At 39.9% G+C, this 12500-nt stretch overlaps 1 protein-coding gene across 3 annotated transcripts in view; it reads right to left on the bottom strand.

Moving 5' to 3' along the window:
* Nucleotides 1-3430: 3430 nt before the first annotated feature.
* LOC138042426 (glutamyl endopeptidase-like) overlaps nt 3431-12500 on the bottom strand; it is a 178118-nt gene continuing 169048 nt past the window's right edge. For 2 of the 3 annotated variants that reach the window (XM_068888321.1, XM_068888320.1), the window contains exons 5-6: nt 6853-6933; nt 3431-3804 (exon numbers count right to left, since the gene is read on the bottom strand). In XM_068888321.1, coding sequence (XP_068744422.1) covers nt 3524-3804; nt 6853-6933 — 362 coding nt within the window. In that variant the 3' untranslated portion in view covers nt 3431-3523. Of the gene's footprint in view, nt 3805-6852; nt 6934-12166; nt 12221-12500 lie in introns of all 3 variants that reach the window. The other variant, XM_068888319.1, reaches the window with a different exon arrangement.

Consider the following 12500-nt stretch of genomic DNA (forward strand, 5'->3'; position numbering starts at 1 on the left):
TTGTTCGAAAGCCGATTAACTTAATCCAGGATTAGCGTAAACTTTTGTTTCATGTTTTCAACATTTTGGTGAAAGTTTCCTTTGCTTATTTTTGTTTTTCAAGATTGACTTCTTCTAATATAACGTTTTACCGAATATCAGCCTTGAACAGCATTTGGGAGTAGAGAATAAAACTCCTTTGTTAATTTTTAACCTGAGATTAGCGTTAATCGGCTTTTGAACAACTGGCCCCAGGTATAAAACGAAGACTGCGGACTGGACCCATGCGATACTGAGGTGAACTTCGCAACAAAACAGGCTCCGAAATCTGGCGAATAGGTAAAGAGAACCCCGTCCAAACATCACAGTGGAATCTGTTCCGAAGATATGTTAACATTGCAGGAAAACAGCTTTCAAAAGATTCGCTTTATCAGAAAAGTGGCCACCGCTTCGACTGCTGATAACAAACAAGTGAGCCTTAGCGGGGCGACAGACCTTAGTTTTGTCAACCGCAAAATTCCCCTGGGTCCCAACATGACAACATTGTCTCAATCACGTCCATAGTCACGCCTTCTTCAGGTTGAGAAACTCGTGAAGCCGATTCCCTTCTTCGCAATGTCGACAAGGCCTACATTGCCACCCTTCCCTAGCACACATTTGGTGAACCTCCGAGATTCTGGGAGATACGTGACCACCCTGAACCTGGGTCTTTTTCTCAACGACAATGGAGCAGAGAAGAGAGACCCTGGGAACGAGGTTGGTGAGAAGTTGGTAAGAATTTCCCGAATTTGTTTTGCGTTCTTTCTCGATAACGCTGACGCGACGCTTTAACTACAATATAAATGTAAAACATTAATATTTAGCTATAAAAAATGCGATAAACATATCTAAACATGGCAAAAAATACTAAAAACTTTGTTAAAAACGACGACGTTTCGGCGTGGCTAGACGTCATTATCAACCCCCAATTAGATCACAGGGGGCCGCTAAAATCGAAGTCACTATTGATTTTGCGATTTTACTTGATGCACAACCAAAAATACGATATAAAATTGAACGAAGCAGAAGTCTCCCAAAATGTTTTCCGCTGATGGTAACTTGTTTTATTTGCGGCATAAAATTTGATCTTTTTTTTCTCGCAAATTTTGTTGCTGAAGGCAATTTGTTTTATTCTCGATCGACACTTCCTAAAAGCTTCCTTCTGCTCTTCTTAAAACTGTATATCAATATTGATTTACTTTTGCGTCAATATTTGTCTTGCATAAAGCAGGCTAACAAAATCTGTACGTTGCTTAGTTCGCATTTTTGAGCGTTAAAATAGAATTTCAATAGTTGGCAGCAGCTGAGGCGCGAAATAGGCATAATAAGCGTTCATTGGGACCCTAACATATCCAACATCGTCTACAAGCTACAGACCTACGAGCTCCTACGCTATGAATCGAAGTGCAGGGCTTTGTAATATAGCGTGCAGCGACATTTTCAGAAAAATGAATAATCAAGGCACACTGGGACACAGGAAAAACCAAACGCGAATGCAAAGCAAGCTATGAAGCGTACTAAGAAAAAACCGCTATGAAGCGAAAAATCCCCCACAATGAATAATAATTCTAAAAATACCTCTACTTTCTCCAAAGTAGGAGACCAGCCAAAGTCAGCTAAAAGTGTGGGCATTAATTTTATTATTAAAGATTGGAGTGGCCGCGCCATTTTAGTATTCTTTGTTTGGTTGCAAATTGGCCCTTTTGGCCTCGTTCAAGGCTAAATATTCTTTTGAATTTTACGTTTGAAAGCGAGGCCAAAAGGGCCAATTTGAAAGGAAACAAAAGAATACTGAATTGGCAGCCATTTTGGAGTAAGTTGTATGATCCCACACACGACGCAGAACCAGGCCACGTTGGTTGAAGCGCCCTTCAACTCTGCTCCCTTCATTTCTTCACTGGCCCGCACACGATATCATCATCGTATTCATTTCATTTTAATATCTACCACGGCAACAAACAAACAAGTGACAAATCTGGCCTCGTAGCTAGCTTGGTAGAGAACCTTCCCGCGATTCAGGCCAAGTGTTCAATCACGTGGAAACCCTGATGTTTTTCGTGCTTCTTTAATCTGACCTGGCAAGTGCGTAAGTTTTCTCACTGCGATCTTAATTTCCCCATGCAGTGAGATTAGAACGTATGGGTATGAAGTTGCTTTCGTTTTCCCGATGTTAGTGACCAACTCTTGCATCACTGCAAGACCTAAGGAAAGCGTTTTTCAGAGGGGTAATCAAGAAGGCATTTATGGCCAACTGCAACCGACCAGCTTTTGGAAACATGGTCACTTAAATTAAGAAATCCCGAAAGTCATGAGGTTTCTCATACTATTTTAAGAATGAGGATCAATAATTGCAATGGTACCATCCTTGTGTTCGTCCATCCAATATGAAAGATAGGTATAAATCGTAACGCTCAGTACCAGTGAAACATTATTGTTTTGAATTCACTGGATTACGCCGATGTCGTGGATCCAACGTCAGTGTTTGTGGTCAAAGTTTAATTGGACTTTTGGGCAGGTGCCTTAGTGCTAATAGCTCTCGAGGTATAACCTTATTGTCCTATCCATAGATGAGATCTTCATTTCAAGAATAGAAATCAGTCTCACGAGCAGTGCTTTGCAAGTTTATGAGACACGTATTTTCCCACATTCCTTTCCACTATCACGAAACACGATCAGGTCAACCTCTAGTAGTACAATTCCAATTTTAATTTCACATCAATTTTGTTGTTTTCGAGCATTCTTCCGCCACAGACTAACGACCCCGGAATAGGAAAATCTCCTAGTTCAGACAGTGCATTTAAACTGAAAACCCACATGTGACAACTTCCTTGGCATCACACTTTTTTAAGTTTGCTTTTGCATTGCGTTCTTCGAAACTATCCAGGACAGGGACAAAAAGACGAGCTGCAATTTGTACGACGAGCATGTGCACGTCCCTTCAAATGTATCGGCGACCGAGAGAGGTTTACTTAAAAAAATCCTTGTCCTGACGGTGACACATCGCGCAGGCCCAAGAAACATTGGATCTGTCATTGCTGTTACAAGTACATGCAATCAGAAAAGTGTTGAGAAGACTCTCGCAGATGGAAGAGCTTATTTCATGTGACTTTTCTGTATTGCAATAAAAGTGGCCACCTACCTTATGGCGTTTCCCTCATAACTGTTGCAATTTTTCATAGTGAAATCCGATTAATTGGTTATGGAGGCTGCAGGTCACACTACCTCATTTTCAGCTTGCGTGTCAAACAGGCTACTGAATTAACGACTTTGCATTGTGTCTCGAAGTTCGTTACCTTTTGTCTCCCTGTGTCATTGCTTCATCAGCTTTCTCACCAGGAAGTGATTGTGTTAAAATTGTAAAATTTCAATTTGGAGAACAGGATTAGTTCAACATCACGTTTACAACAAACTAGGAATAAAATGGTTCATGTTTTATTAGTTAGAGGATGGTGAAATATTCTCTGTTTCCGCTTATCATTACAGTCATATACATTGTTTAAATTTCTCATTCACTGTGGTAGCACAGTTGTTCCGCTAAACCTCTTTGATCTACCCGAGCATCACACAGGGCGTCATGCAAGATTTTATAAGTTGCATCACATCCATTTTTCCGTTTCCAGTGCAGCAACATTTGGTAAGGTTTTTCAGAATACTCCTCATTTTGTTTGTGAAACCCAATTAACTGTGCTTCAGTGAAGCCTAGGCGTCGTCCAAGGTGTTTCCATGCATCACCAATATTCAATGAAAGGTCCTCCAGCTCTGTATCAGAGGGAGTGCCTTCTTTGACTGAAATAAAAAGAATTATGATACGATTTCTAACAGTGTTAAGGAATAAAGAAATCATCGCTACAGCAAAAATGTAATTATCACTTTTAGCAGTCTTTTAGAGGGAGTTTCCATCGATTGTCGCAAAACCAAAACCAAAACCAAAACCAAAGTAATTACTTTGGCCAATCAAAAAGGACGGAGACAATCCGGTAAACCAATCAAAACTCTAAGTAATTACACGTAATGTGCACGCGCGAGCCACGATTGGTTTTGGTTTCACTTCTGATTGGTTGAAAAAGTGGCACGAGAACTTTGAGCCAATCACTGAGTGAAGTACTACCATTTGCGTCCATCCTTGAAGCGTGACGAATTTTGCGGGAAACGTTAATGGTTTGTCCAGTCGTGAGTCACTTTTGACCAATGAAACGTTGACGGTTATGTTTTGAAATTGACCACGTTTTTGACGGCATACCAGCATGTTTTGTTCAGGTGCTCTTCAAGTTTTTAGGTTTTCCGTGAGAGCGGAGATATTTATGAATTTGCCTAGGAATCTAGAAGAGTTATAAACATCTATCTCCCGTGAGTTTCCAAAGACACGGAATATGGAATTTGGTATACTTTACCAAGAAGAGATACGTGATTCAGCAAATACGAGAAAAAAGTACATGAAACCGAAGTGAAACTAGAAAGATCGAGGAGGACATATTTCTGCGTCTAGGGCATTCTGCGCACACACGCTCTTCCGTGTTTCAAGGTGCATTTAAAATCTTGATCTCAAGCGACTCCTGGACGGTAATTTACCTCATTCCAAACTTGTTGACTTTGAATTTTTTGTTTCCATTGCAAAACGAGCAGAGACGTTATTAGGGCGGTGATGCAAAACCCGAACGCTCTCACGAAAAACCTGAAAACTTTGAGAGCACGTGAATAAAACATGCTGGTACGCCGTCAAAAAACGTTGTCAACGTCACAACATAAATGTTTGAAAAATGAAACTTTGCGCAAAATTCGTCAGTCGCGTTTCAAGGATGGACGCAAATGGTAGTAATCATAAACCAAAGCAATTCGCTGATTACTTTCGACACTCAATTGAAAACCGCTCTATCGCTAAGCGGCAGCGATTAAGAATGCTATTAGGCATAAATGAACCTATTCTTGTACTGAGGTATATTTAAGCAATAGACCACACGTTTGGTTAATAGGCTGATAAACCACGTGGAACATCAGAAGAACACACGGAATATGGAATTTGGTATACTTTACCAGGAAGAGATACGTGATTCAGCAAATACGAGAAAAAAATACATGAAACCGATGTGAAGGTAGAAAGATCGAGGAGGAAATATTTCTGCGTCTGGGGCATTCTGCGCACACACGCTCGTGTACTCGTTCACTAACTGATGAACTCGAAATTGTCAATGCCGCACGAGGCTTTGAATTTCTCGTTCATTGTTAGTGAACTTGTGCAGGCCGAAGCCCATTAGTAGGAGCCTCCATATGCAGTAGATCTTTGAGTCAACCTTTGCGCGTATCTTTCTATTTTTAGAACGAATCCTTGAGCAGGAGACTCGCATTTACATAAATTTACATCAATTTGCACGATTTACATACAGTTTTACTGCTTTATGTGTCTTCGTTAGTCAATGACTTTACTCCGTTTGGCCATTTAAAACAGAGCGTGCAGAGCCGAGGAACTCGTGGCGTTCAAAAAATAGAAAGATACGCGCAAAGGTTGACTCATAAAGGCGTGTATGAGAGAGGCAAGCTCCTACTCATGGGCTCCTGGTGCTCCTGAGTGCGTTAACCTGTAAATATGGAAGCATACGAAACATGTACCCCAGGTCCATGGACCTCCCATGTGGACCACCCCTCATTTTGAGAGAGAGAGAGAGAGAGAGAGAGAGAGAGAGAGAGAGAGAGGGAGGATCCTCGAACTTAACTGGACGATTTCAGCAATTGTCACTTTATAGACACCTGAAAAATTCCGGTGGAACCCATGACCCCTGCGATGTGAGGACGGTTGGGCGCACTGGTTAATTTGTTGGGCTCGTTTGTTCCGGTGAAGGACTCGAAGAATTAAATGATATGAATGTATAAATTATTTGAAGTGCGGGTTATAGACGAATCTCTTTAGAGCTACCTATTTGAAATGGATGGTATATTGGTTTCTATAAGAGACAATTGCTTAAATCAGTAGCCCATAACTATAAGCGAACAACAGCCCTATATTCCTGATAAGAATGAGAGCAGCAACTTGATGTAATAACCGGGTCCATGTTTTGCAAACGTCCTTAACCAGTAAATATAATAGTTTAGAAGACGCGCAAAATTCCCATAAGATTACTTACACAATAATCCATAGCTGATCTACCAAGCGAGCGAGCGCATTGATAAAAGGTCTTGTCGATGAAATGTGTGCATCTTAGCTTTCGACCTTTTTTGACTTTTGTTTTTACATGTTTTGTTCATACAGCTTTTACCTTTTATTACCAGCGGTTTGTGCGCTGTACGTTCCCATTATTCTTCTGGCTTTATGGGTTTCGTACCAGCCATCCCGGCACAGGCTGTCCAGCTTGGCTATGGTCTCTATTTTGACGTGCCCTTGTGATTTTACTCGGACGAGAATAAAAGCCCAAGCTCCTAGTTCGAGCTATGCACTCATAAAGCCTTTTTCTCGTAAATAGAGTGGTTTTCAATTGAGTGTCGAAAGTAACTGGCGAATTGCTTTGGTTTATGATTACTTCACTCAGTGATTGGTTCAAAGTTCTCGCGCCACTTTTTCAACTAATCTGAAGTGAAACCAAAACCAATTTTCCCGCGCTTTATTCGGCTTAGCGTAATTACTGCGAGTTTTGATTGGTTTATTGGATTGCCTCCGTCCTTTTTGATTGGCCAAAGTAATTACTTTGGTTTTGGTTTTACGACACTCAATTGAAAATCGCTAGCTCTATAAAAGTAAGAATTAACGTTTCCGATTTGACCCTTAACCTATTAAAACTATTTCAAACCCATTTAGTCGAGTTGGAGTTTAGGCACGTGCAGTTTTCCTGTACTTGGTACCTTTACTAGTTCTCGCAACTTTACTCGGCCCTTGATCAAGTGGAGGCTCCCCCAATCCATGACTGGATGGACGCTTTCGTTTCTTATCTGTCAGAATAAAAATTAATTAACTGAATATACCACACTGAGAAAGCCTCACAGTTTCAGATTTTTCGGCAAATGCGAACGGTTTGTAGACATACAATTATAACCGCAATGATGTTTTCTCGAACAATTGAAATGTATCATGTACAGTTTATCAGATCGGAAGCAAATTAGATTTGCAAAAACAAGAGTATTCATGATTGATTTCTTCAACACTGAGGCGAAAATAGTGTCTGATCTGTGAAAAATACACTCCCGTACCTTAATTAGCTAACCCTCATAAGTTCATCATGGGATACCATAATGCACGTACAATTATAATAACCTTATAATAACATGTTTCGTATTTTTTTACTTAAACAAAAAGGACGTAACTTGATAGATCGATTTATTATACCTGCTAAGTTTTGGCTTAACTGCAGAATACCCTGCCACCTCGAAGCTATAACCTACATTGGGTGGATGATACGCACTCCTTTTCCTGGTTACCAGTATTTCTCCAGTCTGACGCGCCAAACAAAAATAGCGAAGGAGATTGATGTATATGTATTTCTTATTCATAAAGCACGATGATCGTGTGAAAAACAATGATGTTTCTGAAAGCGCGATCAATCTCCTCGTTGATATGTATTTCTCGTTCTTAAAATGCGATGATCGCGTCATTTTACAGTTCGGTTAACTACACTTTTCTCGGAATAGCACTCGATTCCTGATTAAGCCTAATCTCTCGTCTCAGTCATTTTAGCTTTCAATTTACGGTTGCGTTAACTACACTTTTTACGAGATCGTGTTAGAAATATACGCCAAAAGAAAACTGAATTACAAATTACTGTGTATTACACCTCTTTCTTTAAACGTAGCGTCAACAACATTGCCTCGTTCTATCTTTCATTTTGCGGTTCGGTTAACTACACTTTACACAAGATCGTGTAAAGAAGAAACCTCTCGTTCAGTGATTAATTAATATAAGCAGAAGCACTCGTTTCAGTGATTACGCCTAAGCACTCCCGTAAAATTTTAGCTTTGATTTATTCCGGATTTCCCGGTGTGGTTGCCTTTCTTACTAAGACCAGTTCCTTACTTAAGAGCAAGCCCAACTTAAGTAAAACTAAACAATAATTTCATAGATTCAATGTGACAGACTCGCATCTTCTTGCTGTGTGCCACCAACAACAACCATACATGTACGTACCTTCTAAAGGAATAGCAGGTCTTTTTTCACTGCGTATCCCCGTATCCGCGTCTCCGCGTATCAGCGTTAACCCTAACCTGGATTCAGTCCATAGCACCGCTAAAAAAAGAGAGAGAATACAAGGTAACAGGGGTAATCAACAAGGTAACAGGGTAACCGAGGTAACAAGGTAAGTGCAAGGTAACAAGGTAACTGAGGGCTAGAATTCTCGGGACAATTTGTGAAGGCTTACATGATTCACTACCCGTCTTGTGGCAGGTTATTCTGCAGTTACTCTTATGCCCGAAGGCAAGAGCTTGCCAATTTCTAGAACGTTGTCTCACAAAGACGTTATTAACGCTAGCGCTAGGATTTATGACTCTAAATAAACTTCTTTATTTATATAACGAATACCATTAGTCAATTCTCCATTTGGTACCTTATAGTTTATAATTTTTATATGTGTATATATATCGTTATATATTTTTATGTGTAATGTAAACCTTATCAATTCAGTTACAACTGCAATCTAAGGTGTAAATAAAGTGTCTCTCTATCTCTATCTTCTCTATTGTTTTTCAGTTCACTGGACGGGTCTCCATGACAGTGCTGTGTATCTGAGAAGACAACACAAACGAAAGAAATAAAGCGGCAATAAAATGCGAAATCGCCATTCAAGAAAGTAAGATTCCAAATGCCGCCGCTTGGGAGAAGAGATTGGCTTCGGCTGAGTAAAGATGATGAGAGATTTTGTGCTCACAGCTTTGACCTTGTTCTGCAGAAAAAGCATTTCGAAAAACAACACATCTCGACTTGGAGGAAGAAAAACATTTGTTGCATGATTATTGATTTGAAGTTTGAGTGATATCGCAGTTAATGAGGCAACTTAAAGTGATTCCCTAGAAATAGAACTTGTCACAGATTCCGATGAAACTTCGCACACTTTTGTAACATGTCAAGGATATGAGAAAAATGTAACAAAAAGGGGGGTCACCACGCTCGTTTCCATGGTTCGACGCTGACAAATACGGTTATTTGAGCTACTTTAACAATTGCCGCTCACCCCCAATGTTGGACAAATTTAGGTGGATTTTATGAATGTAATCCAACGTATAACGCAGAAGTCACATTTCTAGAACGTTGTCACACAAAGACGTAATTAACTGAAATGATCATACTCACTTTTTTTATTGTTTTTCAGTTCACTGGACGGGTCTCCCTGACAGTGCTGTGTATCTGAGAAGACAACACAAACGAAAGAAATAAAGCGGGAATAAAATGCGAAATCGCCATTCAACAAAGTAAGATTCCAAATACCGCCGCTTGGGAGAAGAGATTGGCTTCGGCTGAGTAAACATGATGAGAGATTTTGTGCTCACAGCTTTGACCTTGTTCTGCAGGAAAAGCATTTCGAAAAACAACCCATCTCGACTTGGAGAAAGAAAAAGATTTGTTGCATAATTATTGATTTGAAGTTTGAGTGATATCGCAGTTAATGAGGCAACTTAAGGTGATTCCCTAGAAATGTACGCCAAAATAAAACTGAATTACGAAGTACTGTGTATTATACCTCAACAACATTGCTTCGTTCTAGCTTTCATTTTGCGGTTCGGTTACCTACACTTTACACGAGATCGTGTAAAGAACAAAGCACTCGTTTATTGATTAAGCCTAAGCGCTCGTTTCAGTGATTAGGCCTAAGCACTCTCGTAAGATTTTAGCTTTCATTTTGCCGTTCGGTTAACTACACTTTTCACGAGATCGCGTGAAGAAGAAAGCACTCGTTTACTGATTAATTAATATAAGCCTAAGCACTCGTTTCAGTGATTAGGCCTAAGCACTCTCGTAAAATTTTAGCATTAATTTACTCCGGATTTTCCGTTGTGGTTGCCTTTCTTACTAAGACTAGTTCTTTACTCAAGAGCAAGCCCAACTTAAATAAAACTAAACAATTTCATAGATTCAATGTGACAGACTCGCATCTCTTTGCTGTCCGCCACCAACAAGAACCATACATGTACGTACCCTCTAAAGGAATAGTGGGTCTTTTTTCACTGCGTATCCCCGTATCCACTCTAAAATATGCTTACCAGCTCTAAAGAAAGAGAAGGACTTACCCACACTGCGTATCCAAATATCCGCATATCCACGTATCCACGTATACACATATCCACATATCCGGATATCCGTACCCGCGTATCCGCGTATCCACATATCCACGTCTCCACATATCCACGTCTCCACATATCCACCTATCCGTATATCCTCATTTCTACGTATCCGCCAATCCACATATCCGCTTACCCACGTATCGCCGGATCCAAGTACCCACCTATCCGCGTATCCGCGGATATACGGATAGTACCTGGGTTTCCACACCACCTCTAAAAAAAGAGAGAGAATACAAGGTAACAGGGGTAATTAACAAGGTAACAGGGTAACCGAGGTAACAAGGTAAGTGCAAGGTAACAAGGTAACTGAGGGCTAGAATTCTCGGGACAATTTATGAAGGCTTACATGATTCACTACCCGTCTTGTGGCAGGTTATTCTGCAGTTACTCTTATGCCCGAAGGCAAGAGCTTGCCAATTTCTAGAACGTTGTCTCACAAAGACGTTATTAACGCTAGCGCTAGGATTTATGACTCTAAATAAACTTCTTTATTTATATAACGAATACCATTAGTCAATTCTCCATTTGGTACCTTATAGTTTATAATTTTTATATGTGTATATATATTGTTATATATTTTTATATGTAATGTAAACCTTATCAATTCAGTTACAACTGCAATCTAAGGTGTAAATAAAGTATCTCTCTATCTCTATCTTCTCTATTGTTTTTCAGTTCACTGGACGGGTCTCCATCACAGTGCTGTGTATCTGAGAAGACAACACAAACGAAAGAAATAAAGCGGCAATAAAATGCGAAATCGCCATTCAAGAAAGTAAGATTCCAAATGCCGCCGCTTGGGAGAAGAGATTGGCTTCGGCTGAGTAAAGATGATGAGAGATTTTGTGCTCACAGCTTTGACCTTGTTCTGCAGGAAAAGCATTTCGAAAAACAACACATCTTGACTTGGAGGAAGAAAAACATTTGTTGCATGATTATTGATTTGAAGTTTAAGTGATATCGCAGTTAATGAGGCAACTTAAAGTGATTCCCTAGAAATAGAACTTGTCACAGATTCCGATGAAACTTCGCACACTTTTGTAACATGTGAAGGATATGATAAAAATGTAACAAAAAGGGGGGTCACCACGCTCGTTTCCATGGTTCGACGCTGACAAATACGGTTATTTGAGCTACTTTAACAATTGCCGCTCACCCCCAATGTTGGACAAATTTAGGTGGATTTTATAAATGTAATCCAACGTATAACGCAGAAGTCACATTTTTAGAACGTTGTCACACAAAGACGTAATTAACTGAAATGATCATACTCACTTTTTTTATTGTTTTTCAGTTCACTGGACGGGTCTCCATGACAGTGCTGTGTATCTGAGAAGACAACACAAACGAAAGAAATAAAGCGGCAATAAAATGCGAAATCGCCATTCAAGAAAGTAAGATTCCAAATGCCGCCGCTTGGGAGAAGAGATTGGCTTCGGCTGAGTAAAGATGATGAGAGATTTTGTGCTCACAGCTTTGACCTTGTTCTGCAGAAAAAGCATTTCGAAAAACAACACATCTCGACTTGAAGGAAGAAAAACATTTGTTGCATGATTATTGATTTGAAGTTTGAGTGATATCGCAGTTAATGAGGCAACTTAAAGTGATTCCCTAGAAATAGAACTTGTCACAGATTCCGATGAAACTTCGCACACTTTTGTAACATGTCAAGGATATGATAAAAATGTAACAAAAAGGGGGGTCACCACGCTCGTTTCCATGGTTCGACGCTGACAAATACGGTTATTTGAGCTACTTTAACAATTGCCGCTCACCCCCAATGTTGGACAAATTTAGGTGGATTTTATGAATGTAATCCAACGTATAACGCAGAAGTCACATTTCTAGAACGTTGTCACACAAAGACGTAATTAACTGAAATGATCATACTCACTTTTTTTATTGTTTTTCAGTTCACTGGACGGGTCTCCCTGACAGTGCTGTGTATCTGAGAAGACAACACAAACGAAAGAAATAAAGCGGGAATAAAATGCGAAATCGCCATTCAACAAAGTAAGATTCCAAATACCGCCGCTTGGGAGAAGAGATTGGCTTCGGCTGAGTAAACATGATGAGAGATTTTGTGCTCACAGCTTTGACCTTGTTCTGCAGGAAAAGCATTTCGAAAAACAACCCATCTCGACTTGGAGAAAGAAAAAGATTTGTTGCATAATTATTGATTTGAAGTTTGAGTGATATCGCAGTTAATGAGGCAACTTAAGGTGATT

Source organism: Montipora capricornis, chromosome 3, assembly GCF_036669925.1.
Source record: "Montipora capricornis isolate CH-2021 chromosome 3, ASM3666992v2, whole genome shotgun sequence".
In the NCBI taxonomy this organism is placed as follows: Eukaryota; Metazoa; Cnidaria; class Anthozoa; order Scleractinia; family Acroporidae; genus Montipora; species Montipora capricornis.